The sequence below is a fragment of the Silene latifolia genome, chromosome 6 (assembly GCF_048544455.1).
Source record: "Silene latifolia isolate original U9 population chromosome 6, ASM4854445v1, whole genome shotgun sequence".
NCBI classification, from domain to species: Eukaryota; Viridiplantae; Streptophyta; class Magnoliopsida; order Caryophyllales; family Caryophyllaceae; genus Silene; species Silene latifolia.
Window position 1 is genome coordinate 4,609,497 of NC_133531.1, and position 27,790 is coordinate 4,637,286.

Here is a 27,790-nt window from a genome sequence, read left to right on the forward strand (position 1 = left end):
ACCCGATACATCATTTGACCCGAAATGACCCGACCCGACTCGACCCGAAAGGGTATGCTGATCCGATATGACCCGAACCCGATATGACCCGACCCGACTGACCCGATTGCCACCTCTACTCGTATGGTAAGAATTTTAGGTCTAGTTCTCGATATCAAATCTTATACAAATTTTATGAATTTATATAACATTATACGAAGTACTCCGTATAAGTGTATTATTGAATAAGACAAATTACTTACGAGTAGTTTTTTTGACCCGTTTCATTTAAATATATATTGTACTCAGTTTATTTCATTGAGCTAAAGAGACCAAGTTCTCTTCGTAAATTTATCCATATTATTTTTTGGTGTAAAGGGACTCAAAGGCCGCCAGGAAGCTACATGGGTAAATATGATACAAACGAAAGTTGAACACAGGTCATGAACACGACCCCTTGTAACAATGACATACTACCTTCCCAATTAGTACCCCATAATACTCATTCAACGCCTCAAAATAGCCTTATTTAATCATAACATTTGTACTTTTCTTCATCAATAATCACAAAAAAAATACTCTGATCAAAATATAGAATCCTCATTGAATATTTCTAGTTAATTATACTAACTACGAGTATATGTTCAAATTGAAATACAAGGAAAAATATGGGAGATTCGACTATTTCTTCTCCTTCATATGATAAGAAGAAGTCGTCATGGGGTTTGTTGAAGAGCTCATCATCTTCGTCGTTGTCGTCGATATCAAGCAAGTTTTCAGTAGCAACAGCTTCAATCTTGCTGTTTTTTCTCTTCTTATGTACCCTTGTTTTGACTCGTTGGTCTGATATTGTAAGTCACCTTATTACGTTCATACTTATTCTTGCTTTACTTCTTTGTACTTCTTCGTCCAATAATTTTTTTTTATTAAAATAATAATCCTTATACTGAATATAAAGATAAATAAATGATTAAGACGGAGAGAACATTTTTTTTCCCAAGTTTGATAAGTGATATAATAGTGTTGAATGTTTATTATGTACAATCTTACCAATTTATTTTACACGGAAATCAATATATGTTTTCGGGAGTAATATAAGAATAAAAGTATAGCCACGTTTACTACTTAAAAAGTAACATAAGGAGACGATTATGGTGAAACCGAAAAATAACTAAAGAGGATAGTTAGAAGATTATAGAGTATTACGGAATAAAAACTATTTATAAAATAAAATTAAGGTACCCGGATCCTGATAATTGATTGTAAAACGTAAAAGTTATAAATATTTCCTCGTAAAAGGTTTCATCGGAAGACCCATTTTTTTCTTTTAATTTCCATTAAACGGAGTATAAGAGTAATGTTGCGTACACCTGACCGTTCAATCTCAATAGGATAGTCATGCACAAACAAGATTACAAGAGTCTGGATTGAGTGATTGACTCTTCCAATCTTTAACGAAGAATAGTCATGATAATATTATGATTTATGTATACCTAATGTTTGTATAAATATAATTTCCCTTGGTTGTCACGTGCACGGTAGTGTTAATTGATGATCGTGATATCTCCCCATGGACTTTTCTCGTTACCGACATACTCTTTCTATTTTAATTTTATTAACATGTGTCCGTGGACCATGGATATACGTTCGAAACACCGATTGATTACTTGGTAGTATGAATATAGAGTATTATAGGAGTAGATGTTTCTTGAGTTTTTTTAGGGAAGATGTTTCTTGAGTTTTGATGGAGCTAGGATTTTACAGTTAAGATCATATAACCGGTGGATGAGTAAGGATTTTAAATCCACGGGACCAAAATGATAGCAATATAGGTACGGTTAATCTTGATCACACCGGCTCTTATACCTTGTGAGAAGATCATTTCAATCAAAAATTCAGAGTGATGGTTGAAACCTAATCAATGATCTATACTCTAAAACACTATGTGCAGAGTATTTCTTAGCAAGAGTCTGCTACCCTTGTTAAAAAAAATGTGAATTTTATATTCGTGATTTGCAGGCTAATTAAACGATGGTTAAAAACGAATAAAGCAATACCACTAATGCATTTTTTTTTCTTTTGCTGAATTCCTCAGTCTACATTAGCAGGCAACTCAATACCATACACCACTTCAATGTTCTCTAAACCCTACAAAACCTACCCAAAGAGAGACCAATACCTTCTAACTTGCAAATCAAGCAACATGACACTAACATGCCCATCAAACTACCCTCCTACCACCAATCTCGACTCATTCTCGAACAATGAGACGTGCCCCGAGTACTTCAAATGGATCCATGAAGACCTAAGCACATGGAAAGAACAAGGAATAACAAAAGAATTAGTAGATAGTTTACAAGATACAGCTCATTTTAGGTTGACTATAGTCAACGGAACAACTTATGTTAAACACTACCAAAAGGCCTTCCAAACTAGGGATGTGTATACCCTTTGGGGTATATTGCAACTTTTGAAATTGTACCCCGGGAGACTTCCTGACCTTGACTTGATGTTTCAATGCCACGATCCGGCCTTGATCAAGAAAAGAAAGTATAAGCGTGGTGGTGCGCCACCACAGTTCCATTATTGTGGGGATGACTCCACTTTGGACATTCTTTTTCCGGATTGGTCGTTCTGGGGCTGGTAATCTTCTTCATCTTTGCCCGATTTCTTAGTTTTATGATTTTTATCGTGCCTGTTTGACTTTTGTGGTCAAAGTTATTGTGGTTTGGTTATTCAAGACAACTATTTTGGTAAGAAAATACTCCGTACTTGTCAACATTACTAACATTACTACCGTGTTAAAGTTTGACCATAAAAGTCAAATGTGGAAGGCAAAAAGGGGTGGAGGGCGAACGTGTGATGTAACATGTACTGCTTTATCTGTTCCATTGAATTGTTTATGTTTTCATTATTCTTCACACATATCTTGAAAAACGTAAGCAATTCAAAAGAACAGACGAAGTATATGAATATGATATGATTATGATGTAAATGTTGGTTTTTAGGCCAGAAATCAGTATAAAGCCATGGGTGCCATTTGCAAAGGATTTAAAAGATGGTAATAAAATAAAAGAGTGGAGTGCTAGGGAAAACTATGCATTTTGGAGAGGGAACTTGAATACTGGTCATAGAAAGAGGCTTAAACATTGCAACTCCATTGAGAAATGGGGTACTCAACTTGTTCAACAGGTATAATTGATTTACGACACTCGTGCTATCGCCATGTCGTTGGCACGGGGTGATTTTGTACACTTCCATGGTCGATTTTTACATTCTAGGCCACTTTGTACGGGTACATTTCTCAATGTGCCTAGAAAGAGGAGTGTAAAAATCGACTCTGGAAGTGTACCAGTTGTTTCGAGAATTAATCTCAGTTATTCATGCTAACAATCTAGCTCAATTTGCAGAATTGGGGGAAGGAAATGAGAGACGGGTTTAAAAACTCCGATTTGACAAAGCAATGTCTTCACAGGTGAGTATCTCAATGGCTCACGCAAATTACAGAATACGTAGGGGTCTAATATGTCTGTTTCTGAATGACCTCAGATGAAAAATGTATCAAGAATTGTATCGAAGGACTGCTATTTCACAATGGAAACTACTGACATGGTTTTTATGTATGCAGATACAAGATTTATATGGAGGGAAATGCATGGTCAGTGAGTGAAAAGTACATATTAGCTTGTGATTCAATGACACTCATTGTAAACCCTGTTTACTATGACTTCTTCACAAGAAGCTTAATCCCAATGAAGCATTATTGGCCTGTGAATACGAATAACGTGTGCAAATCTATCAAATTTGCTGTTGATTGGGGTAATAACAACACTGTTAAGGTATGTGAACATGATTAGCTAATGCAACAACTTTATTCTAGTACTTGAAACTAGTTTAGATCCCATATAATATATGCCCGGAATTTTATTGAGTACTTTTTAGTGTAATCCGTATTATTTAAAAATTTTAAATTAACAGTTCACTTATTTTTGTATGTTTCTCATCACTTTATTTTAATTTGAGCAATAAAAATTAAAATTGTAAAATGTCATGAAATGAGTATTTTAATGAAAGTTTTCTTTTTACCGAGAAATTAATGATGTTATTTTTAGAATATTTTACTATTAACATTTTTTGTGCAACTTCTTATCATTAAAGGTCAATGAAATGAAGATAAATTTATGTATAATGTGAAATAATATAGAATGTTTTAAATATTAAATTTATTAAAAGATTGTGCCATTAATCACCTACCATACATATAATATATGCTAAAAATACTACACTTTATTTTAGGAAATATGATTTAGGCGGAAAAAAATAAGAGTTTAACCTATTCATTTAGTAAACAGGGGAATAGGGGATGCTCGCGCTTGTGATACGCTAAGGTAAAAATGATCGGAACATTAACCCGGAACAAAAATGGCCTTGACTAAATAATCATGATTGCGAAAAAAATGTAGTATAATGTATAAATAAGCCACTTTAATTATTGACACATGACGTACCCATGATTACTTAGATCAACTTGTAATAGGTTGTTCTAGTTTAACGAGAGGTTTTAAGTTCAAACTTTAGGTATGCAGCACTGTTAAAACTTATGACGGAGAGCTTTACTGAATTTTGACAGGCACAAAAGATTGGAAAAGAAGGAAGTGAGTATATATTTAATAAATTAAAGATGGAACATGTATATGACTACATGTTTCATGTTCTTAATGAATATGGGAAGTTGTTTAAGTACAAGCCAACAGTGCCAGAGGGAGCAGAGGAGCTCTGTTCAGAGAGATTTGCATGTAGCCCACCAGGGCTTGAGACTAAGTACAAGGCTGAAGCCACCGTAACCGGACCATCAGACCGAGGTCCATGCGTCCTACCTTCGCCTTATGATCGAGATACTCTTCAGTCGATTCGAGATCGAAATGCCAAGATCAAGGAAGTGGTGGAGATGTGGGAAAGGGGAAGTGGTTGAGACTTGTATACTTTGTTTTTGAAATGTTTTGTAATGTGTATAGTTGGCCTAGCAAAATGTTCCTTTTGACACGTTATAAGCTTGTAACGAACTAACGAAAAAATGTGATCATTTTATGATAAAATGTAAGCATTATTTGATAAATAAGAATTTGTGAATAATTACTTTTTTCATAAAATTTTCATATTTCCTCCGTCATACCAGAGACCAGCTGTAACCAAAAAAAAAAAAACCAGAGACCAGCTATATTTGTACTCGGGGTATATTTGGAAAAGTCGTACAAATTTAATGAACAAATGAGTATATTTCATTATTTCCATAATTTTTGAAGCAAGTTTTGTTGTTTCAAGATTAAAATTGGGGGATTACTATTGGGCCAAGCAGGCCTAGAAAATGAAAGGATTGAGGTGAGTTGGGCCGAACCGAACCGACATCCGAACTGAGGACCCGAGCATGATTTATAACCCTGAATCAATGACCCGATTCAAATAATTATTGTTGCAATCAGACCATTATCTATGAAAAACTTTATAAATAATAAATCCGAAAATGACCTGCATTCAAAATGACACGACTCGATCAGAGCTGACCGAGATGGAGGAAGTAACTTTAGGCTATTCTCTTTTTGAGCTAGTCCTATATTATAGGACGGTTTTATAGGAGAGATTGTCATTATACGGAGTATAAACCCAAAATGTTTTTCTACTTTGGTATAATGTTCAAATAGTACAACTAAAAACAATGAAACAAGTGGCTAATTATAGATAGCTTAAAATATTACTCCCTCTGTTTTTTTTATATATGACTTTCTCACATTTCGAGACACCCACTTCTCTATTCAATATCTCTTAAAATAAAAGACTAAATATTATTATATGTATACTCATATGAAAGAGTTTTTCGTAAGGAATTTAATGATACCATTTTTATATTTTTTGAACAAATATATTTTTGTAAATATTAAAGTCAAAGGCTTACCTCGTAAATGTAAAACGTCATATATAAAAAAAATGGAGGGAGTATCAACTGGCAGTCATATAAAAATGACATAATAATTCCTCCCTAAAATAAAACATACTCCAACAAAATTGTTGGTCAATAAAAGCAAGAAAAATGATGGAGACAGAAATGCAAGACAAGGCATCTCCTCCTCATTCCCCAAATTCTCCTAATACTCATTCATCATCAAATGCCAAATTTAAATTCTGGGATTGTTTATTCAACTGGCAACTTCCTTCATCTTCATCTTCATCTTCATCTTCATCGTCGTCGTCGACAGAAACATTAAATAATGACAGTTTCTCAGCAACAACTGCTTCCTTTTGGTTCTTGTTCCTTTTCGTTTGCACCCTAGTCTTAACTCGTTGGTCCGACATCGTAAGTACTTCATTTTTTATTTTCACTCTTTTATTATTTAGCTATAGTCGTAAAAAATCTCCGTCTTAAACACTAGACTAGTTAAGACGAGTTTATGGGTTAGTTAATCAATGGTAGTGTATTTGGTTGATTAGAGCACAAGAGGAATATTGTTGTTGCTAGATTAGACGGAGTTATGAACGTAATTTTTAGTATTATAATGTTGGAAACACGTGGTTGATACGTGATTGGTGGAGGAAAATCTCTACTTTGTGTCCACTACATTTTGTTTGTTTGACTTGCATTTACATACAAATTTATTTCACATATTCTTGTTTTAAACCGAACATTTTCGTTTTTTTTTAAAGGACGGTGATCATAATAGTTCAGCTAATTTTCCAAAAGTTATCAAATTTAACTGTAAAATAATTTTAAAATTCCGTCTTTTTTAAAAAGAGCAGAATAGTCCGTCTTAAGAGAGACCAAATGCTGTCAAAAAAAAAAGACCGACCAAAACTGCATATATTTTGACTTTTCTTAGGTGATGTGAATTTGGTTAATTTCATCATTAGTTCATCAGTTTTAATTGGTCTGAAGGCAAATTTAGTTATTTTTAGAAATTATATTTTCGGACTCAGCTAAAATTTCAAACTCCGTGATTGTTTGAAAACACGATTAATAAATAGTGGCATTAGTGTAATTATTGGGTATGATCGTTGTACAGCTTTTTACATGTAATAACAAATTTGTTATAAGACAGTTTTATTCAATAATATGTGGTGCATTAGGTAGTACACCATGTAGTTTGTTAGGCGCCCATAGTCACAAAAGTGTGACATGGTTTGGCAAATTGGCAGGAAGGCGGCTACGTTACTTTGTTGACATCATGATTGATCATGTTTAGAAGAATACTATATAGTCTACCTTTTCTTTTTAAATTCCAACTTGTTGGTATTTTTTTTAGTGTTATGGTCCTTGTTGATTGTGTTAAAGGTATGTATTTAGTCAGAAAAGATGTTCAATTTATTATGGATCATACAAAATTATAATGGACCGGTTTCAGGTTGTGTGTTACAGTGTTACATTACTTGATAAGAATATGACTCGGTTATGGTACATTCAGAACCTGATTTGAATCTGATCCATTATCATGGGATTCATGGCTAGTCACTTGTATCGAAGAGCTTTTATCCTAGTAGTAAGACTAAGGTTTCATGACAATAGGTCACGAGTTCGATTCCCCCTCCCCTTTATATTATACTGGCCTTGCGCCTTATTTGACACCTAAAAAAAATCATCGCTAGTCAATTGTGGTCTTCCATGGTGAATTGGTGATTCAAAGCTAAATGAACAATGAAACCTAACATTGTTAACTAAACAAGAATACTAATCCTCATCATTTGCTCAAATAATCGCAGTCGGCTTTCGCAGGAAGTTCAGTACCATTCACCTTCACAATGTCAATCAGGAACTACACTGACTACCCAAACAAAGACTCATTTCTGCTAAACTGCAGCACAAGTAGCTTAAGTATCACATGCCCTTCAAACTACCCTGCTCGTACGACCAATCTCGACACCAAAACCTGCCCTGACTACTTTCGATGGATCCACGAGGACTTAAACACCTGGAAGAAACAAGGGATTACTAAAGGAATGGTGGAGGGTTTGAAAGGTGTTGCTCATTTCAGACTCATTATCGTCAATGGAACAGCTTATGTTAAGCAATATCAAAAGGCGTACCAAACAAGGGATGTGTATACACTGTGGGGAATCTTGCAGCTCATTAAGCTTTATCCTGGTCGACTCCCGGACCTTGACTTAATGTTCCAATGCCATGATCAATCTTCTGTTAAACGAACTACATATGGCGGTTGGATGTCGGCTTTTGCTCCTCCACAGTTTCATTACTGTGCTGATGAGTCTACTTATGATATCGTCTTTCCTGACTGGTCTTACTGGGGCTGGTATGTAGTGTTCATTCAGCTTTCGTCATTTCTGTCGCATCATGGACCGTGAATACTGTATGAATATGACGATATTGTTTGTAGGCCAGAGGTCAATGTAAAACCCTGGGTGCCCTTGGAGAAGGATTTGAAAGACGGTAATGCAATGCAAAATTGGACTTCTAGGGAACCCTTTGCTTTCTGGAAAGGGAATTTGCATACCGGTAAAAGGAAGGAGCTTGCGAAATGCAATTCCGTCAAGGATTGGAATGCTCAAATCTTAGACCAGGTACTTAAAACATTCTTTCATTAACCAATGCACTTCTACACTTCTGGTTCTGGTCGCTGGTCAAAATTTCCGAGTTTATGACCTAAAAACAGTCCTGAGGGGTTATACACTTATACTAATGCAATAGCACTGTACAATTTGCAGGACTGGGTGCAGGAAGGAAGAGAAGGATTCAAGAACTCAGATTTGTCAAAGCAATGTATTTACCGGTTTGTGTGCATTGCAGCCTGATTTCGTGTTTTTTTTCAGAGGCAATGTAGCGATTTTTTTCTTAGTATATCAGTTTGATAACATGCAGATACAGGCTGTATTTGGAAGGAAATGCATGGTCAGTAAGTGAAAAATATATTCTAGCCTGTGATTCAATGACCCTTCTTGTAAATCCTCGATACTACGACTTCTTCTCTAGAAGCCTAATTCCTCTGGAGCATTACTGGCCTGTCAATCTGAAAAATCCTTGCAATTCCATCAAATTTGCTGTTGATTGGGGAAATAACAATACTGAGACGGTATGCATTTTAATTCTCTTTTTTTCCTTGTAGGATCGACATTTTGCAAAATGACTCAATTTACCGTCTGCTATTCTTATTTTGCATTATGTCGATCCTACAAGGAAAATACATTATTGGTCGTCTGAAGGTCAGGCATACTTCAGATGACCAATAATGTATTTTCATCAAAAAATGGGATCGACATAGCAGTCAATCCCGTTTTTTGATGAAAATTCATTATTGATCATCTGAAGTACGTCTGACCTTCTAATCTTCCGTAAATGGTAGTCTTTGTCCCTTTAGAGGCACTGTGGTAGTATGATAGATTGATGGGAATGAATTTGAACAGGCACAAGAGATCGGAAGAGCAGGGAGCGAGTTCATATTCCAGAATGTAACGATAGAACATGTATATGACTACATGTTCCATGTCCTGAATGAATATTCAAAGCTATTAAGGTACAGGCCAACAGTTCCTGAGGGAGCAGAGGAACTCTGCTCCGAGAAATTTGCCTGCAGCCCACCATGGGGCCTGGAAACGGAGTATAAGACCGAGACCATGGTTACTGGACCGTCAGAACATGACCCATGTGAACTACCCCCGCCTTATGATCCTCAAACTCTTGAAGCTCTCAAAGATCAGAATGCCAAAACTAAGAAAACGGTAGAAATGTGGGAAAAGGAAAGTGGCTGAAACCTAAAACAGGCATTCAGGTTTCCTCACAGAGGAAACGGTTAGATGGTACTTTGTATATAGTTTAGGTAGGACTGTAGGAGTATTGTTAGGCCTCGACCAAGCGAGATATACACCAGAAGGGAGACCGATTCTTTTGTCAATACCACGCGGCTGTATTTTTAGGCCTTGTTTATGTATTCGTTCTTTTTGGAAATTTTACATCGATAATTTGAAGAGTTATACACAGAAGGAATTGCACATTGGACAATTTTTGCAGTGTACTAGTTTTTCGACCATTTATTCTTCAAACATTGCCTGATTACATTCATGTTTTCTGTCTTTTGCATTTAGCACAACAGAATGTTCACAGTCTGCTGCTAGAAGAGTAAATTTTTTCGAGTCTGAGATGCATTTTTACTAACATCCAGCTGGTCTAACATTCTGAGTAGTGAGTCTAAAATTCGTCCAACTCCTCTAAACGGTCCCAAGCCTTATCGCTGTGTTTACGAACAGCAGATGGTCTGTAATGGCCTAAAGTAACAAAAAATTAAAAATCTCATATGAAATTGCAGCAAACTGAAATCATACTTCAGACATCAGATTATAAGAAGTACAAACAGTTAAGCAGTCATTTTACGTCATTTTGTATTTTCGTCACTTTAAAAGCCAAAGAATAGTAAGCCTGAATGTCGAATAAGAACAGTTGACAAAACAAATTAAATTCTTTTAGAAACAAGTCTACAGAACAACAAATGTGCCAAAACAAAAGCAAATACAGGAATTGCAACATTCTAGTTTGCAGTCTAACAATCTGTAAATCACTCCAAATGCTACATTAAAACGAAACATAATGAACCAAATTCAGGTAAAAACAATTGAAACATTAGGAAAAAAAAATATTGCAGGAAACAGTAAATTTGATGCTGCATGATTGAGGAAAGGAACTCCATCCATTAAAGAGCTCTCTCTTTGACGATGTCTAGACTCATTTCACTAGCATCAGTGGCTTGTAATTCACACTGAATTCCGTCGAGCTCTCTCTTGAAGGTATCCTTTGTGCTTGCATACAACATCTTACTTCTCACTCTTGAAGTATCTGGTGACCTGCAACAATATTGATAATAGCATCAGAGCCTTAGTCCCAAAATAATTTGGGGTCGGCTGACATGAATCATTGAAACCGTCTAGGGCATCCAGTAGGGCCGCAGTAACATTCATCATTGATGAAATTTAGATGGAAAATATGATCAGGACTCAGTAGACCTGGCAAAGCTGACCCAACCCGATAAGGCTGACACGAGACCCGAAAATGACCCGAAATGCATCACCCGTGACCCGGTAGACCCGAAGTGACCCGACCCGAAATGACACGAAATGGCTTAATTAAGGCAAAATCATGATCCGAAATGACCCAAACGACCCAGATTGACCCGACCAAAATGACCTGATCCGAAGTGACCCGACCCAAAAAGGACCCGATAAGTTATTAACCCGAAAATAACCCGACCCGATATGACCTGACCCAAACCCGACCCGAATGACCCATCTGCCAGGCCTAATCAGGAGTAGACCTAGCAAAAGGGTTTCTCGAGTCAAACATGGGTTTGCTCCATTTCTGTTCAGGTCATTTCAGGTGTGGGTTAAGTATGGCCTTATGGGGATGTCCCTTTGTGTTCACCGCTTATAGTGGCTTATGCACCTCATTATATAAGAATCGGAAACTACGTAGAATGCAAAAAAACAAAGAGGGGAGTAAAAGCATATACCAAGCAAAGAAGAAAATCTTGCTCTTTTGACAGTTTTCATTGGTAGTGAAATCATAATCATAGACAGCATAACGGCATTCATTCTCAGGCAAAGAGTTAGTGAAATCGTCGTAAGTATCGTCTGGATTACCAAGCTTCTCCACCATTACTTGTTGCATCTTCTCTTCTATTTTGAATACAATAAACCTATGGTTTCTCTTTGCCTTCAACTCCATGAACTTCAACTTACATTCATCATCTACTGCCATTCCCGATTTTGCGTTCGCCTTTAAACAAGCAAACAATCCAGCATTTTAGAAACATGTAAGATCATAAGGTCTATCTAATTTGATTGTTCATTTGTTCATTAATCAATGTCAACAACAGCAACATCAGAGCCTTAATCCCGAAATGATTTGAGGTCAGCTGACATGAATATCCTTTAGAACCGTCCATGGTAATAAACAACAGCAGCGATATCACAGTGCCTCAAAGATTCGTGCAAATGGCTAGCTAAGGGGTCGGATGTACAGCATTGCCTCTATGTTATATACATTGTTCAAACAACTATTCTTGCTTTTGACGAAAAGTGAATTGAGGCATGTCACAAACAATATTTTAATCGGCTGCATCACAAACTTGTATTGCAACACAAATATGAATTTTATTGTCACATTACCTAAATTCTAAGTAACATCGTCCATATATAGGATTCATTACCAACAATAATATTACTCAAATGCCTTTATAAAAGATTGACCTCTAGGTTACTAAGAAATGTATTAAGCATGAAATATACTCCATATAAATTACTTTCAAACATTATTAAAACTTGCAAAATGAAAATTCCTTGACTTTAATTAGACAAACATAAATTTATGTTAATAATGAGATCTTGGTCTGCTGATTATGATGTATTATTTGACGCGTTAAATATCAGGTTTCTGAATTATTATTATTATTATTATTCCGAATTTGAATATACCACCATTAGCGATTCACATAATACAAACAAATAAGAAAAACACAAACGTATAGCATCAATTATATATTTTTAATAAACCAAGAAGTATAAGATAACATTACCATTTTTTAACGCCTTATAAATGAAAGCAACCTCCTTAGAATAATCAAATTAACAAAAAAATGGAAGAATTGCAAATTAATCAAGTTTTCCTAGAAACCAAGAAATGAACAAGTTTTAATATGAAGGGAGAAGAGTTTTTGTAGGGAAATAATTATTGGATAAATAAATTTGTTATTAATTTGAAGGAATATTATTATTTCTTGTTTCTTAAGACATAGAAATATAGAGTTTTTTGTGTTGTGACATGCATGAATATGGCTCCCACGTTATTTATACTATGTTACGTGACCTCACCCTAGCTAATGTATTTATGTCGTCCCACTCTTTCCCCATTTTTGTAGTCCATAGGCCTAGCTAATTATTTGGCCGTTCTATTTATAAATTAGAAACAAATAATGTCTAAATTAGTTTGACCTTACATGATACATTCCTACAATAATAATTGAGTTTCGAATTTGTAAGTGTCTTTATAGGCGCGCTAAAACTTTTGAGAAACGGTCTCTTATTAAATTTTTATAGGCCATGTGTAGTCAAATGAAAGTCGTTCAAAATCGCAGAAGCCATGGGTTAAAATGTTCCAATTTACAATTTGGTGAATAGGATTATAACTATAAAGAGGTGTGAATTTATGGTCTAAACGGAACCATATAAAAATAATTTTATTACTAGTGGTTTATAAATCTAGGTTATAAGTACACTACTTCTCATGAAATCATAACTATGTAGATTAATCTGATAGGTAATTAATAGCCTAATCGGGTCAACTTCAAATAAAAGCATGTATTAGAGGTCGCAATCGGGCCGTTCTGGTCCGGTCATATTATGTCATGTGCGCCTTGGTCGGGTTCAAGCCGCTTAAGGGTCAGGTTAGTCAGGTCAATTATTTTCTCATGTTCGGGTCGGATCGGGTAAATTCATTGTTGGGTCGAGTCATTTAGATAGATTTTTCGAGTCGGGGTCAGACTCATTTCTGGAACTCGTCTTTCTCGGATCCGGTAATTATGATTATTTGTTGGGTTTGCTTGGTTTGGCTCATCAATTTATTATCCGGTCTATTTTTTCCGATTGTTTTACTAATTTGAGTTGAGTTATAGTCATTATTTAGTGAATTTATAAGGTTAGTTAATCTTAAATAATTTATAAGAGTCGTTCATAATGTTTGTTTATTTTGGCTTTTATCGCCTTTACTTTTCGTTTATGTCAGGGTTATATATCGAGTTAATATTGGGTTATTTTTTGGACCGGGGTCAACTTTCGGGTTATCTTTCGACTCGAGTCAATTCTCGGGTCGGATCAAACATTTCTTGGGTCGATTCGGGTTTCAAATCATCTCGGCTTGGATCGGATTTGGTTTCGGGCCTTATTCAGGTTTTGTCAGGTTACAGATCATCATTGGATCGTGTCAAATCGACTTCGGTTTGAAACATTTTTTGGATCCATATAACTCGGATTCGGGTCGGGTCACTCGAATCGAGTCAGACTTGCCAACTCTAATGGTAGATACCAACTTTTGAGAGAAGGTCAACATTTTGGCCTCCAATGTCCCAAGGCTTGAGAGACTAATGTTACCATTTTTGGGTTTCAAATCTTGCAATATAGAAGCCCGTAGACTTTCCCAAAGATTGATTGGGCTACTTATAATGGGCTTAATCGCATTAAATGGGTTTGGTCTACAAGGCCAACCAGATTGGCTTTTAAATACGGAGTCCCTTCGAAAAGGGCTGGAATTAACCGTTTAGGCGATGCTTATGGCCCACGGGCATGCAATACATGATTTTTTTTTTCTAGTGTAAAGGATCGCAAGTGTGATTTTGATGCTAACGGGATTTAAAATCGGGTTATGAGCAAAGATTTACCAATTAAGTTAGTTGATATCTGCGACGTATATAATATATGAGTAACGATTCATATCTGGTCTCAGGATTGAAAGAGGAGGTGAGCAACCACCATACCATACAAAATCCGCTTGGTAAAATAAACAGCTTTATAAAAGACGAGGCTTGATCTTATTAAGATATCTTTTTTACGTGCTCATATGAGCCATAAAGGCATTATAATACAAGAGTGGGGAATTCAAACCTAAAACTTAATATATTAAAACATCTTTAACTGATAAACCCACAAAAATATTATACCTTCATTTTAATCATTAGATTAAGATATTTTTGGTCGATGTGATTCCTATCATTTGCATCCATATTAAAATAAGTTAGTTTGGTAAAGTACTTGGTTATTTTCGACAATGGTGAATCCACGGTAAACATATTTATTAATGATATATATCGTGTTACGTGTTGATGTGGTTAAATAGCATTATCACGTTTCAATCATAAGGCTCCGTTTGGCACAACACTTAAAGTAGCTTATTTGACCAAAGTAACTTATTTGACCAAAATTTCAGCTACCTGATTTTTTTTGCAAGTGTTTGGCAAGTAGCTTATTTGGTCAAATAAGGTACCTGAAATAAAATGCTACCTCAGGTAACATTTGAGAAATCAGGTACCTGAAATGACTTATTTTCCATTTTGTACCCCTTTATTCTATAATATTAAATAATTTTCATATCTTTTTACGTCATTTTACCAAAATCAGCTACCTTTTTAACTAGTTTGTCAAACACATTTTTATATAATCAGTTACCTTATCAGCTCTTACTTTTCAGCTACCTTATCAGTTACCTTTTCAATTTTCAGCTACCTTTTCAGGTTTCAGCTACCTTTTCAGGTTGTTTTGCCAAACACAGCCTTAGTTTTTTAATTTTATTTTTTTTGGTGAATCTTCAATTACAAGTTGGTGAGTCTAAATTAAATAATATATTTTCTCTATAATAATAGTATTAATTAATCGTAATGTCGTAATCTAATTGTAGTTATGAATGAATAAAATGATGACGTCATTCTAAACCTTTGTTTAAAATTGTTTAACTCAAGCTATACGGGAGTAAAATATACTTGTACTCTTTTTTTTCTCCGGTGTAAGGAGAATTACAGGCTCACAATCACGAATGTAAAGTTAAGGAGATTTAATACTAGGTCATAAATATCCTCGCTTATAAGTTAACTGAGAGCTACAATTCTGCATATACTCAATACTCTTTAAGTCTTAACCTGTTAGTTGATTGGTCAAAGCTTGTTTTGAGTTCGGTCAAAACAAACTCAAACTAAGTTTGACCAAATTCAAACCGACCCCAAACCCATCAAGGCTCAAATGGACCGTTATTAGAGTTCAGTTTAAGATCTTTTTTAAGGTATAATTTTATTTAATAATGTTTAAAAAAAAAACATATTTTAGCTCATCGTATATAATGTTAAACTGAGCTAATCTTGAGTCCATTTAAGCTTGAGCTTAGATCACTTAGTCTATTAATTAAAATCTATTTTTTTTTTTTCAAAATACTACCTACCGTATAATTATTATTAATATTAGGGTGATTTGCATACTACTACCTATTAAACTCCAAAATTTTCAAATTACTACCTAATAAGTCTAATTATGCAAATTACTATCTAATACATTACAACTAAATATATTATACTACTTTGTTGACGGAATTTGCGAATTTGGTACTTATAATTTGCCGGAGCATGTTAAATGACAAGTCTACCCTTAATTAACACACTCCCCTCAATTACCCACCTCTGCCACTCAATCTCTAAAACTTCTCACATACTCCTCCTCATCTCACTGTAAAAGACATTCATCCACCAAAAATCATCTCACATTCATTCAACGCCAAAAACCTTCTCCTTGGGTTTTGTGTTGTCCACGCCTTCACCAAAGTAGCAGACTTACCACAGTGACATGTTAATGGACTTAAGCTTTGTGAGTGAGAGTTTCTTGAAGACATTAAATTCCAGACCTACAAGGCTACAACATCAAAACCCAGAAAAATTAAAAACGAAAGGTAACTAGTTAACCGGAACAAGAAAGGACAAGAATAATGGTAGAAAAAGAGAAACTAATTAATGGAAACAAGTGTAAAGTTTAAGAGAGATAAAACTTACCTTTAATGGAGGAGAGAAGAGATGGATTGAAGAAGAAGAAGAAGCTGATAATGGAGGGAGAGTTGTGTTTTGAATGCTTATGGTGAATTGGAGAAGGGTAATATGGGTATAAAGGATGAGGAAAGAAAAGAAAAATTGAAAGAAAGCAAATCTTACCTGAGATTGGTAGAATTAGTTGCGTTTTCCGTCGATTAGGTAGTAGTCAGAGGTAGGGGTGAGCAAGTTTAGGTCCGGACCGGAAAAATGGACCGGACCGGACCATTTGGTCTGGACCAAACCCGGACCGAATTTTTTAGGTCCGGTCCTCGGTCCTCATTTTTTGAGTTTTCGGTCTTCGGTCCGGTCCGGACCAAACCCGGATATTTTAGGTCCGGACCAAATGGACCGAATTTTATCTTTCTAAAGACTATCATTAGAATATTATAAACTAAATTACCATTTTATCTTCACAAGACATTATAAATTAATATTGAGTATTTTTTTCTCAAAAACAATCGTCTAATTATTCATCGACATTTAATTTAGTGAAACTTAAATGTAATTATCATACACGAAATAGTGAAAGAATTAGTTCTAGGTCCATTTCGGTCTAAGACCGGACCGGACCGAATATTTTGGGTTTGGTTCGGTCCAAGACCGAAAGTTTTATGTCCGGTCTTCGGTCCACAAAAATTTCATTTTCGGTCTTCGGTCCGGTCCGGTTTGGTCCGGTCCGGTCCGGTCTTGGACCGATGCTCAGCCTTAGTCAGAGGTTATTTGTAGTTTAATAGGTAGTAGTTCGCAGTTTTCAACATAATATGTAGTAAAATAAAAAAACCGAACTTTAATAGGTACTTCCTCCATTCAACTCCACTCTACCACTTTGTTTTTTCACGTTTGTCAACGCGTATTTTACGCGGTAAATATCGTTAGCTACGTATTTGCAAAAATTATAAAAGTTGGATATTTTTAATATACTCGTAAAGACGAATCAAACAAGATCCCACATGAATATATTTTCACTTATGTATTAAGAGAAAATCGAGATTGAATGTGTTCTTGTGAATAATGTAGAAAATGAAAACAGGTAGAGTGGAGTTGAATGGAGGAAGTAGTATTTTGCTATTTTTCCTTAATAGTATATCAGGTTAACCAGTAACCACCCATATAATATTTAAAAAACCATTTTATAACAATATCTCATTTCCTACATTTTAGTCCACAAAAACAGACATTTCCTTGCTTACCATAATATACAAGTCTCCGACGACTCCCTCTCTGCTTCTTCCTTCACATTTCACACCACTTTTTTCTTCTATAATTTTCCATTTCTTCTTCCTTATATTTTTCATCAACTTTGGAGTTTCATCTTTTACATTAACAGGTATTTTTTTGATCATTTCTATTTTCATTTTTGATTATACACCCGAGTTTTATTTAATATTTAGTTGGTATTATGGTTGAGTCTCAGTCAATGGTTTTATACCTTGACATGTTTCTCTTAAAACGAGTCAAATAACATTACTAATCACTACTTGGATAGAGTTGAGACATAGTGTCGTTGTCTCATTTATCCTATTTAACATGTTTTATGTTCAAGATGAATATGACAGTCTTATATAAGAATTTGGGTTTAATATCCGATTGTTTTGAATGTTTTGAGTTTATGGGGATATAGGATACTTGATCATGTTTACCAATTTTGTGTACCTTTGAAAAAGACTTATTTCGAATAACTGTCCCATTTGTCATTTCCGTTTATTCACATAACTGTCATATTTGCCATATTTAGACATGTTTTTTTACTTTCTTACCTTGACTCTTTTATTTATTTACCACCCCAACCACCCATAAACCATCATATTCAATACTTTTCATTATTTAACTCATATATTCTTACCCATATACAATATTTTTCATTATTTTAACTTCATTCCTTAATTTTCGTCTCATTGTCCAAATTGGGCAGTTATTCGGAATAGGAGGCAATATATGATGGTTAAATTAAATTATTTTAGAAGAATCTAATTTATGGGAAAAAGTTTTAATTTGCTTTTAGTAATAGATTGTTCTTTTTTGTACCCAAAAAGATTCATTACTTTTGGTTATCCTAGGAGAATTACTGTCCAAAATTAACTCGATCCAACCCTTATAAATGTCACATACGAGTGTCTTACATTAGTATACGTCCTTTTTTAACGTGTGTGGCTCTGACCCGTAATTTAGAAAACAGGGCTCAATCTACTGGAGGAGCAACATATTAGAAAACAGTAGATTAGAGCTCAATCTACTGTTTCAATATGTCATCTACCAAACACGTAATTTAGTAGATTGTTGAGTCAAACATGCTAAAAGTCTTGAATATGTTGAAATTTCATCAATCTACTGTTTATCAAACACCCTCAATATCATTAGTTGAAAAGCGACCGTTGGCTTGTTCCTTTTGGCAAGAAAAAATTATGTTTTTTGCTTAAATATCACCAGGTTGCACTATTTCATTTTCTCGTCTAGAAATCTTTGATACTTGTTATTGGAACATAATATTCTTAGACTGTAATTATGAAAATGTCAATATTTTCAGTTCTTATATAAAACGGTTATATTATTCAACAAAGACACTGACGATACAAGTCATTTAGATTTTTACAGTCATTTTTTTTCGTGCAGGAAGATCAGAACTCGATTATTTCCAGTTCAGTTCAGAAGGGGAGCGCGCGATGAACTATAAGCTAGGAGTGGAAGTTACAGCAGCACATGACCTTATTGCTAAAGACAGTGACGGATCATCAAGCGCGTATGTAGAGCTCAACTTCGACGATCAGAGATTCAAAACCAGCATCAAGGATAAAGACCTTAACCCGGTTTGGAACGAGTCATTCTATTTCAACATTTCTGATCCAAACAACCTCTCTAATCTTACCTTGGATGCCTATGTATACAATTATGTCAGATCGACTAACTCGAAGAATTTCCTTGGTAAAGTTCATATTAATGGTTCATCATTTGTACCTTACTCTGAATCTTCTGAATTTTACTACCCTTTAGAGAAACGCAGCGTTTACTCTCGTGTTACAGGGGAACTTGGCCTAAAAGTATTCATCACAGACAATCCTTCTGTGTGATGATACACATAAAAAATGAGACTAAAGGTAGTTTAGTCATTTATCCCTTTTGTTTCTTATTTCTCAAGTTATTATTAGTAGTCTATATAAGGGCATTAGTTACTTTGTAATAATCAATGAATGAATTTATGAACAAATTGTGAGAATCTTCGCTCATTTAGAGCTTAGATGGAATTTTCCATTACAGTTCTACTCTTGTAGCCTATCAGATTTTATATTTGAACATCTACATTTTCTATCCTTTTATTTGCGTCTTAATTTAAATCGTATCATCCGACAGTCAGACCGGCCTCCTGTAATGGAGGCTTTTGGCAGGTCAGACTCGACGCAGCGTTTTTTGGATCCTGTCAGATCGGTAGCTCGGATTCGGGGTCGGGTCACTCAAATCGGGTCAGACTTGCCAACTCTAATTGTAGATACCAACTTTGAGAGAAGGTCAACATTTTGGCCTCCAGTGTTCCCGATGCTTGAGAGACTAATGTTACCATTTTTGGGTTTCAAATCTTGCAATGTAGAAGCCCATGGATTTTCCCAAAAATTGATTGGGCTACTTATAATGGGCTTAGTCGCGTTAAAAGGGTTTGGTCTACAAGCCCAACCAGATTGGCCTTTAAATACGGAGTCCCTTCGAAAAGGGCTGGAATTAACCGTTTAGGCGATGCTTATGGCCCACGGGCATGCAATACATGATTTTTTTTTTTTTTTTTTTAGTGTAGTGTAAAAGGAACGCATGTATGATCTTGATGCTAACGGGATTTAAAATCGGATTATGAGCAAGGATTTACTAATTAAGTTAGCTGACATATGCGATGTACCATATATAATACATGAGTAATGATTGATATCTGGTCTCAGGATTGAAAGAGGAGGTGAGCAACCACCATACCATACAAAATCCGCTTGGTAAAATAAACAGCTTTATAAAAGACGAGACTTGATCTAATTGAGAAATCTTTTTTTCGGGCTCATATGAGTCACAAAGGCATTATAATACAAGAATAGGAGATTCAAACCTAGAACCTAATATATTAAGACATTTTTAGCCGATCTCTTTCAAATATTATGCCTTCATTTTAACCATTAAAGACATCTTTAGTCGATTTCTCTGTGATTTTATGTACACTTAATTGAACTCTCAAATCGTGTGTTTTCTCACCTTTGAGATATAATACTTTTATTTTAAGCACTAGATTAAGACATTTTTAATCGATCTCTTTCTAATGTTATGTACACTTAATTGAACTTTGCAATAGTGTGTTTCCTATCTTTTGCATCCACATTAAAATAATTTAGTTTGGTAAGTACTTGGTTATTTTCGACAATGGTCAATCCACGGTAAACATATTTATTAATGATTTATATTGAGTTACGTGTTGATGTGGTTAAATAGCATTATCACGTTTCAATCATAACTTGGTTTTTTAATTTTATTTTTTTGGTGAATCTTCAATTACAAGTTGGTGAGTTGAAATTAAATAATATATTTTCTCTATATTAATAGTACTCCCTCCAAGTTTTTTCAATCCTCCCTTTTACTTTTTGCACCAAAAATAAGGAAAACAATAAAAAATGGATAAAGTAGTGTGAGTTGTGGAGAGAGAAAATAATAAAGAATGAATAATGGATAAAAAATGAATAAAGTAGGATAAAGTAGGGAAAATTGTTGACTTTTTAGGAGAGATGATGAATAAATAATGAATAAAAGATAACCAAAAAAGGAAAGGGGAAGATAAGAAAATAAGCTCAAAAGAGAAATAGGGAAGATTGATCAAACTTGGAGGGAGTATTAATTAATCGTAATGTCGTAATCTAATTAACTCGGCAACCTTGTCTTTTTAGTTATTTCTACGATAGGGTTAATTAATATACGTGCATAGCATGCATCACCATGTAATGTTGATGTTGAAGATAGTACAAGTAATTAACTAATTAGTAGATCGATCTTATGTCACCCGTAATTTGTGATAATTAGATAACTATCTTACATTTAAAATTTATAAACCGATAAATGATTACGAAGTACTGTAATTTAGATGGGTTCACTCTTTATGTTTGACTTATATTTTGTTTCGGAGTATTCAGCTTAAATAATTACTTATTACGTTTTAGTTTCATTTGAAGTAGTCCAATTTTAAATTTATCAAACCGCCCTAAATAATAAGCTAATTTCGCCTCATTAGCGAAAAAAACACAATAACATTGACTATAAGAATAAAGAATGCAATAGTATTTGGTTTGTGTCGCTATCAAGTCATACAAAGCAATTGTACTTATGACATCATTTTAATTAAATATTTGCTTAAAATTGTTTAATTCAAGTTATACGGTAGTAAAATATACTTGCACTCTTTTTTTCTCTGGTGTAAAGGGAGTTACAGGCTCACAACCATGAATGTAAAGTTAACGGGGTTTAATATAAGGTCATAAATATCATCGCTTATAACTTTACCAGTTAAGTTAACTGTAATCTGCAATTCTGCATATACTCAGTACTCTTTAACATGTTAGTTGATTCGTCAAATTAAAGCTTGTTTTGAGTTCGGTCAAAATGATCTCGAGCTGAGTTTGACCAAATTTGAACCGACCTCAAACTCAACAAGGCTCAAATCGACAGTTCATTAAATTTCATTTTAAAATTTTCAAGTATAATTTTATTTATGTTTTAAAAAACATATTTTAACTCATAAATATAATACTCCGTATTAAACTTGAGCTGACCTTGAGTACGTTTGAGCTTGAGCTTAGATCGCTCAGTCTATTAATTATATCCCTATTTTTTTTTTCAAAATACTACGTACTGACTTACTGTATTATTTTTATTAATATCATACCGAGTACAATACAATCTCTTAAGAAATTAACCCGTAACCACCCATATAATATTTTAGAAAACCATTTCATAACAAAGTCTCATTTCCTACATTTTTTCCCTCCAAGTGGTTCATTCACAATAAACTCATGTAGTCATGTTGTATACAAAGTATGTAACAACCTTAATTTAAAAAACAAAAAACGTAATTTTCTAACGGATTAAAAAAAAAAAAGAGTAATTAATGAGAGATTAGTATAACACCCGTTAGGTACATACATAGTCCACAAAAACAGACATTTCCTTGCTTACCATTTTCCTTACCATAATATACAAGTCTCCGACGACTCTCTCTGCTTCTTCCTTCACATTTCACAATTCATACCTCTCTTTTCTTCTTTATTTTTCCAAACTTTCTTCATTTTATTTTTCATCAACTTAGGAGTTTCATCTTCTTTATCAATTTTATCATACGTTTCATTAACAGGTATTTTTTTTATCATTTCTATTTTCTTTTTCGATTAAACTCCCGAGTTTTATTTAATATTCAGTTGGTTTGGTTAAGGTATAAGACCGTGAGAAGACCGTTTCAACCTAAACCTTGGGGTGACGGTTGAATACCTATTGAGCTTGTTAAGGTATAAGACAATTGACTATCACCTTAAGATTATGGTTGAGACTCTCAATGGTTTTATACCCAGCGGGGGCAAAAAATTTCAGCGGGGTATTGGTATAAGGGAAACTTGAATTTTTTTCGAAAATTCTAACTAGAACTTTTGCGATTTTCATCCACCAGGGGGCGAGCGCCCCTGCTAACCCCCTAGCTCCACCACTGTTTATACCTTAGCATGTTTCTCTTAAAACGAGTAAAATAACACCACCAATCACTACTTGGATAGATGAGACATACTGCCGTTGTCTCATTTATCCAATTTAACATGTTTTATGTTTAAGACGAATATGATCGTCTTATATAAGAATTTGGGTTTAATATCGGTTTGTTTTGAATGTTTTGAATTTATGGGATATAGAATACTTGATCATGTTTACCAATTTTGCGTTTCTTTGAAAAAGTCCTGTTTATTTGTCGTTTGAGTTGACATGCTACCTACCTATGATTAACGAGCCATGCCTTGTAGATTTTGTTTTATGGTAATCATATGATTCGTAAAGATTCTGACTTTTTGAGCTTTTGCCACAGAAAATAATCTGCGGGTCCATATGGTATATGATAGTTAAATAATTCCAGAAGAATCTAATTTATGGGGAAAAGTTTTAATTTGCTTTTAGTAATAGATTGTTCTTTCTTGTACCCCAAAAAGATTGATTACTTTTGGTCATCCTAGGAAAATTGTCCAAAATTAACTCGGACCCATATAAATGTCACATACGAGTGTCTTACATTAGTTCAAATCCTTTTTGAATGTGTGTGGCCCTGACCCGTTTATGAATTTCACAATATCATTAGTTGAAAAGCAATTGTTGGCTTGTTGTTTTTGGCAAGAAAGGCTCTCTTGGCCCCATGGGCCACGTCGACTGAAATCATGTTTTTCTGTTTAGATATTATCAGGTTGCGTTATTTCATTTTCTCGTTTAGTAACCTTTGATACTTGTTATTGGAACATAATGTCTTAGACTGTAATTATGAAAATGTCAATATTTTCAGTTCTTATATAAGACGGTTATATTATTTGAAAGAGATCATATCGAAAATTGAAATTGATAACGTCTTAGACTGTAATTTGTTCACAATAAAGTCATTAATATAGATGATAATACAGGTCATTTAGATTCTTACAGTCATTTTTTTTCGTGCAGGAAGAACTCGATTATTTTCAGTTCAGTTCAGAAGGAAAGCGCGATGAACTATAAGCTAGGAGTGGAAGTTACAGCAGCACATGACCTTATTGCTAAAGACACTGACGGATCATCAAGCGCTTATGTAGAGCTCAACTTCGACGATCAGAGATTCAAAACCAGCATCAAGGATAAAGACCTTAACCCGGTTTGGAACGAGTCATTCTATTTCAACATTTCTGATCCAAACAACCTCTCTAATCTTACCCTGGATGCATGTGTATTCAGTTATACCAGATCGACTAACTCGAGGAATTTCCTTGGTAAAGTTCATATTAATGGTTCATCATTTGTACCTTACTCTGAAGCTTCTGAATTTTACTACCCTTTAGAGAAACGCAGCGTTTTCTCTCGTGTTAAAGGGGAACTTGGCCTAAAAGTATTCATCACAGACGACCCTTCTGTCCGACTGTCAGACCCGCCTCCTGTAATGGAGGCTTTTGGCAGGTCAGACTCGACACTGGTTGATGAAATTCAGTTTGGCGAAGTTGAGCCACCTAGATCGTCTTCCCGGGGTAGAAATGGAAAAAGACATACCTTTTTTCACCTGCCTAAATCCGACAACAATCCAAATCCAAACCCAAACCCAAACTCAAACCCAAATCCGCAGGCTCAGTTTTTTTCTACTGTGACATCAGCTGCTAGAGCTGAAGCACCAGCGCCGAAATCAGTTCAGGGTGTAGTATCAAAACCCGGGTCAGATTACAAGCTTAGAGAGACGAGCCCGTTTTTAGGAGGTGGACAGATTGTTGGTGGGCGGGTAATGCGTACTAACAAGCCAGTAAGCACATATGATCTTGTAGAGCAGATGATGTTTCTCTTTGTTCGGGTGGTCAAGGCTCGTGACCTTCCTACAATGGATGTCACGGGAAGCCTTGACCCGTATGTGGAGGTCAAGGTTGGGAATTACAAAGGAGTGACGAAGTATTTTGAGAAAAGGAGTAGTCCGGAATGGAATGAGGTTTTTGCTTTCTCTAGAGAAAGGATTCAGTCGTCTGTGCTCGAGGTTGTGGTCAAGGATAAGGATCTAGTGAAGGATGATTATGTGGGTAATATTCGATTTGATCTAAACGAGGTTCCCACCAGAGTCCCTCCGGATAGTCCGTTAGCTCCTCAATGGTATCGGCTTGAAGATAGGAAGGGGGATAAAATCGAAAATGGGGAGCTTATGCTTGCAGTTTGGTATGGTACTCAAGCTGATGAAGCCTTTTCTGATGCTTGGCATTCTGATGCTATTACTCCTCCTGATATCTCTGGCGCGTCCTCGAGTCAAATTCGGTCTAAAGTTTACCATTCTCCGAGGTTATGGTATCTTCGAGTTAATCTCATTGAGGCACAAGACTTGATTCCCTTTGAAAAGGGTAGGTTTCCTGATGTCTATATTAAAGCTCAACTCGGATTTCAAATCTTAAGGACAAAACCAGTCCAAACCCGGATGGGAAACCCGTTCTGGAACGAGGATTTGATGTTTGTAGCTGCTGAGCCTTTCGATGAGCACTTGATTATTACAGTTGAAGACCGTGTAGGTCCTTCAAAAGAGGACACCATTGGAAAACTGATTATACCGTTGGGAGTCATACGAAAGCGGCCTGATGATAAAAATTTCCCAACACAATGGTACAATTTTCAGAACCCTAGGACTGCTGATATTGAAGAGGAAAAAAGAGTGAAGTTTGCTAGTAAGTTACATGCTCGAATCAGTCTCGATGGTGGTTACCATGTCCTGGATGAATCTACATATTACGCTAGTGATCTCAGACCGAGTATGAAACAACTGTGGAAGTCATCAATAGGAGTTCTTGAGTTAGGGATACTGAATGCTGACGGAATACTACCTCAGAAAACCAGAGACGGAAGAGGGACTGCTGATACCTTTTGTGTAGCGAAATACTGTCAGAAATGGGTTAGGACTCGAACAATCATCGACAGTCTAAGTCCGAAGTATAATGAACAATATACTTGGGAAGTCTTTGATCCTTCAACTGTTCTGACCATAGGTGTCTTTGATAACGGCCATTTTGGTGGCACTAACAAAGACACCAGAATTGGCAAAGTTCGTGTCAGACTCTCGACACTTGAAGCAGGACGGGTCTACACTCACGCATACCCGTTACTCGTTCTCCAACCTTCTGGTGTGAAGAAAATGGGGGAATTGCATCTTGCAGTAAGGTTCTCATGTACAAATGTGACTAACCTTATGTACTTATACTCAAAACCCCTTTTGCCGAAAATGCATTACACAAAACCGTTATCTCTTATGCAAACAAATCTTCTTCGGAACCATGCTATTAATGTCCTAGCATCAAGACTAAACCGAGCAGAACCACCACTAAAAAAGGAAGTGGTCGACTACATGTGTGACGTAGACGCCCATTTTTGGAGTATGAGACGAAGCAAAGCTAATTTTTACAGGATAGTCTCTTTATTGCAGGGATTTTTAGCTGCAGGAAAATGGTTTACTGGTGTATGTGCTTGGAAAAACTCGGTCACAACAATCTTAGTCCACCTGCTCTTCATAATGCTAGTCTGTTTTCCCGAGTTAGTCCTGCCAACCGTCTTTCTATACATGTTTCTAATCGGACTTTGGAATTATCGATTTAGGGCACGTCACCCACCCCACATGGACACCAGGATCTCATACGCTGACATAGCCGTAGCAGACGAGCTTGATGAAGAGTTTGACTCATTTCCTACTAGTAAAGGTGCCAGTGTAGTCCGAATGAGGTATGATCGGCTTAGAAGCATTGGCGCGAAGGTACAGTCAGTCTTGGGTGACATTGCAGCACAAGGGGAGCGCGCCCAGGCATTACTGAGTTGGCGCGATCCTAGAGCATCGACTTTGTTCCTGACATTTTGTCTTGTGGCAGCTGTTGTTCTGTATGTTACTCCTTTACAAGTAATGGCTCTTTTTGGCGGGTTTTATACAATGAGGCATCCTAAGTTTCGTCATAAGTTGCCTTCGGCTCCTATCAATTTCTTCAGAAGGTTGCCTTCTAAAACAGATTGCTTGCTGTAAATAGCATAATATCTATTTTTGGTGCTTGTAATTTGTATATTTAGAGGATTTTATTGTTATGAAATTATGAATGTATAATCTTGCTTATATATCAGTAAGAACTTACAAAAAATGTTCTCAAGTTTGGATTAAATATGTGGAAAGTTTTGTTCTTGTGATAAGAATGTGCTTTGTTCCTGCAATTCAGTAGAGACTGGCACTATGTTTTCCATAAGACATGTAACGCACAGACACGCACTAGTTTTTCTTGTCATGACAATTTTGAACTGATCATCAATAACATTCTCTAGAGTTGGCTATTAGCACGGGCTGACCCGACCCGTCTTGACCCGTTATTTTATGCAACTTGGCCCGACCTGGAACCGGCTCGGCCTTGGCCCGCCGTTTACCCAGACCTGGCACGGGTCCTAAAATTCCAGCCCGGCCCGCCCTTGGCCCGCCATTTTAGCAAAAATAATAATAA

At 35.6% G+C, this 27,790-nt stretch overlaps 5 protein-coding genes across 5 annotated transcripts; 4 read left to right on the forward strand and 1 right to left on the reverse strand.

Annotated features, from left to right (window-relative positions):
- The first annotated feature begins 552 nt into the window (after positions 1–552).
- On the forward strand, positions 553–5,115 carry LOC141586080 (uncharacterized). Its single transcript, XM_074407203.1, has 6 exons — positions 553–830; positions 2,075–2,622; positions 2,988–3,171; positions 3,390–3,454; positions 3,608–3,818; positions 4,610–5,115. The coding sequence occupies exons 1-6, from the start codon at positions 648–650 to the stop codon at positions 4,949–4,951; spliced, it is 1,533 nt and encodes a 510-aa protein (XP_074263304.1). The 5' UTR covers positions 553–647; the 3' UTR covers positions 4,952–5,115.
- An 879-nt stretch (positions 5,116–5,994) lies between these two features.
- On the forward strand, positions 5,995–10,002 carry LOC141658489 (uncharacterized). The gene is made up of 6 exons (XM_074465429.1): positions 5,995–6,328; positions 7,726–8,273; positions 8,358–8,541; positions 8,686–8,750; positions 8,840–9,050; positions 9,382–10,002. Exons 1-6 carry the CDS (start codon positions 6,065–6,067, stop codon positions 9,724–9,726), a joined length of 1,617 nt encoding a protein of 538 aa, XP_074321530.1. The 5' UTR covers positions 5,995–6,064; the 3' UTR covers positions 9,727–10,002.
- A 409-nt stretch (positions 10,003–10,411) lies between these two features.
- LOC141586081 (actin-depolymerizing factor 10) lies at positions 10,412–12,876 on the reverse strand. The gene is made up of 3 exons (XM_074407204.1): positions 12,540–12,876; positions 11,475–11,740; positions 10,412–10,812 (listed from the first exon to the last, which is right to left on the reverse strand). The coding sequence occupies exons 1-3, from the start codon at positions 12,540–12,542 to the stop codon at positions 10,662–10,664; spliced, it is 420 nt and encodes a 139-aa protein (XP_074263305.1). The 5' UTR covers positions 12,543–12,876; the 3' UTR covers positions 10,412–10,661.
- Positions 12,877–17,769: 4,893 nt separating this feature from the next.
- LOC141586083 (multiple C2 domain and transmembrane region protein 7-like) lies at positions 17,770–19,886 on the forward strand. The gene is made up of 2 exons (XM_074407206.1): positions 17,770–17,907; positions 19,191–19,886. The coding sequence occupies exon 2, from the start codon at positions 19,241–19,243 to the stop codon at positions 19,643–19,645; it is 405 nt and encodes a 134-aa protein (XP_074263307.1). The 5' UTR covers positions 17,770–17,907; positions 19,191–19,240; the 3' UTR covers positions 19,646–19,886.
- A 2,825-nt stretch (positions 19,887–22,711) lies between these two features.
- LOC141586082 (multiple C2 domain and transmembrane region protein 5-like) lies at positions 22,712–27,488 on the forward strand. The gene is made up of 2 exons (XM_074407205.1): positions 22,712–22,941; positions 24,273–27,488. The coding sequence occupies exon 2, from the start codon at positions 24,316–24,318 to the stop codon at positions 27,325–27,327; it is 3,012 nt and encodes a 1,003-aa protein (XP_074263306.1). The 5' UTR covers positions 22,712–22,941; positions 24,273–24,315; the 3' UTR covers positions 27,328–27,488.
- The last annotated feature ends 302 nt before the right edge of the window (positions 27,489–27,790 follow it).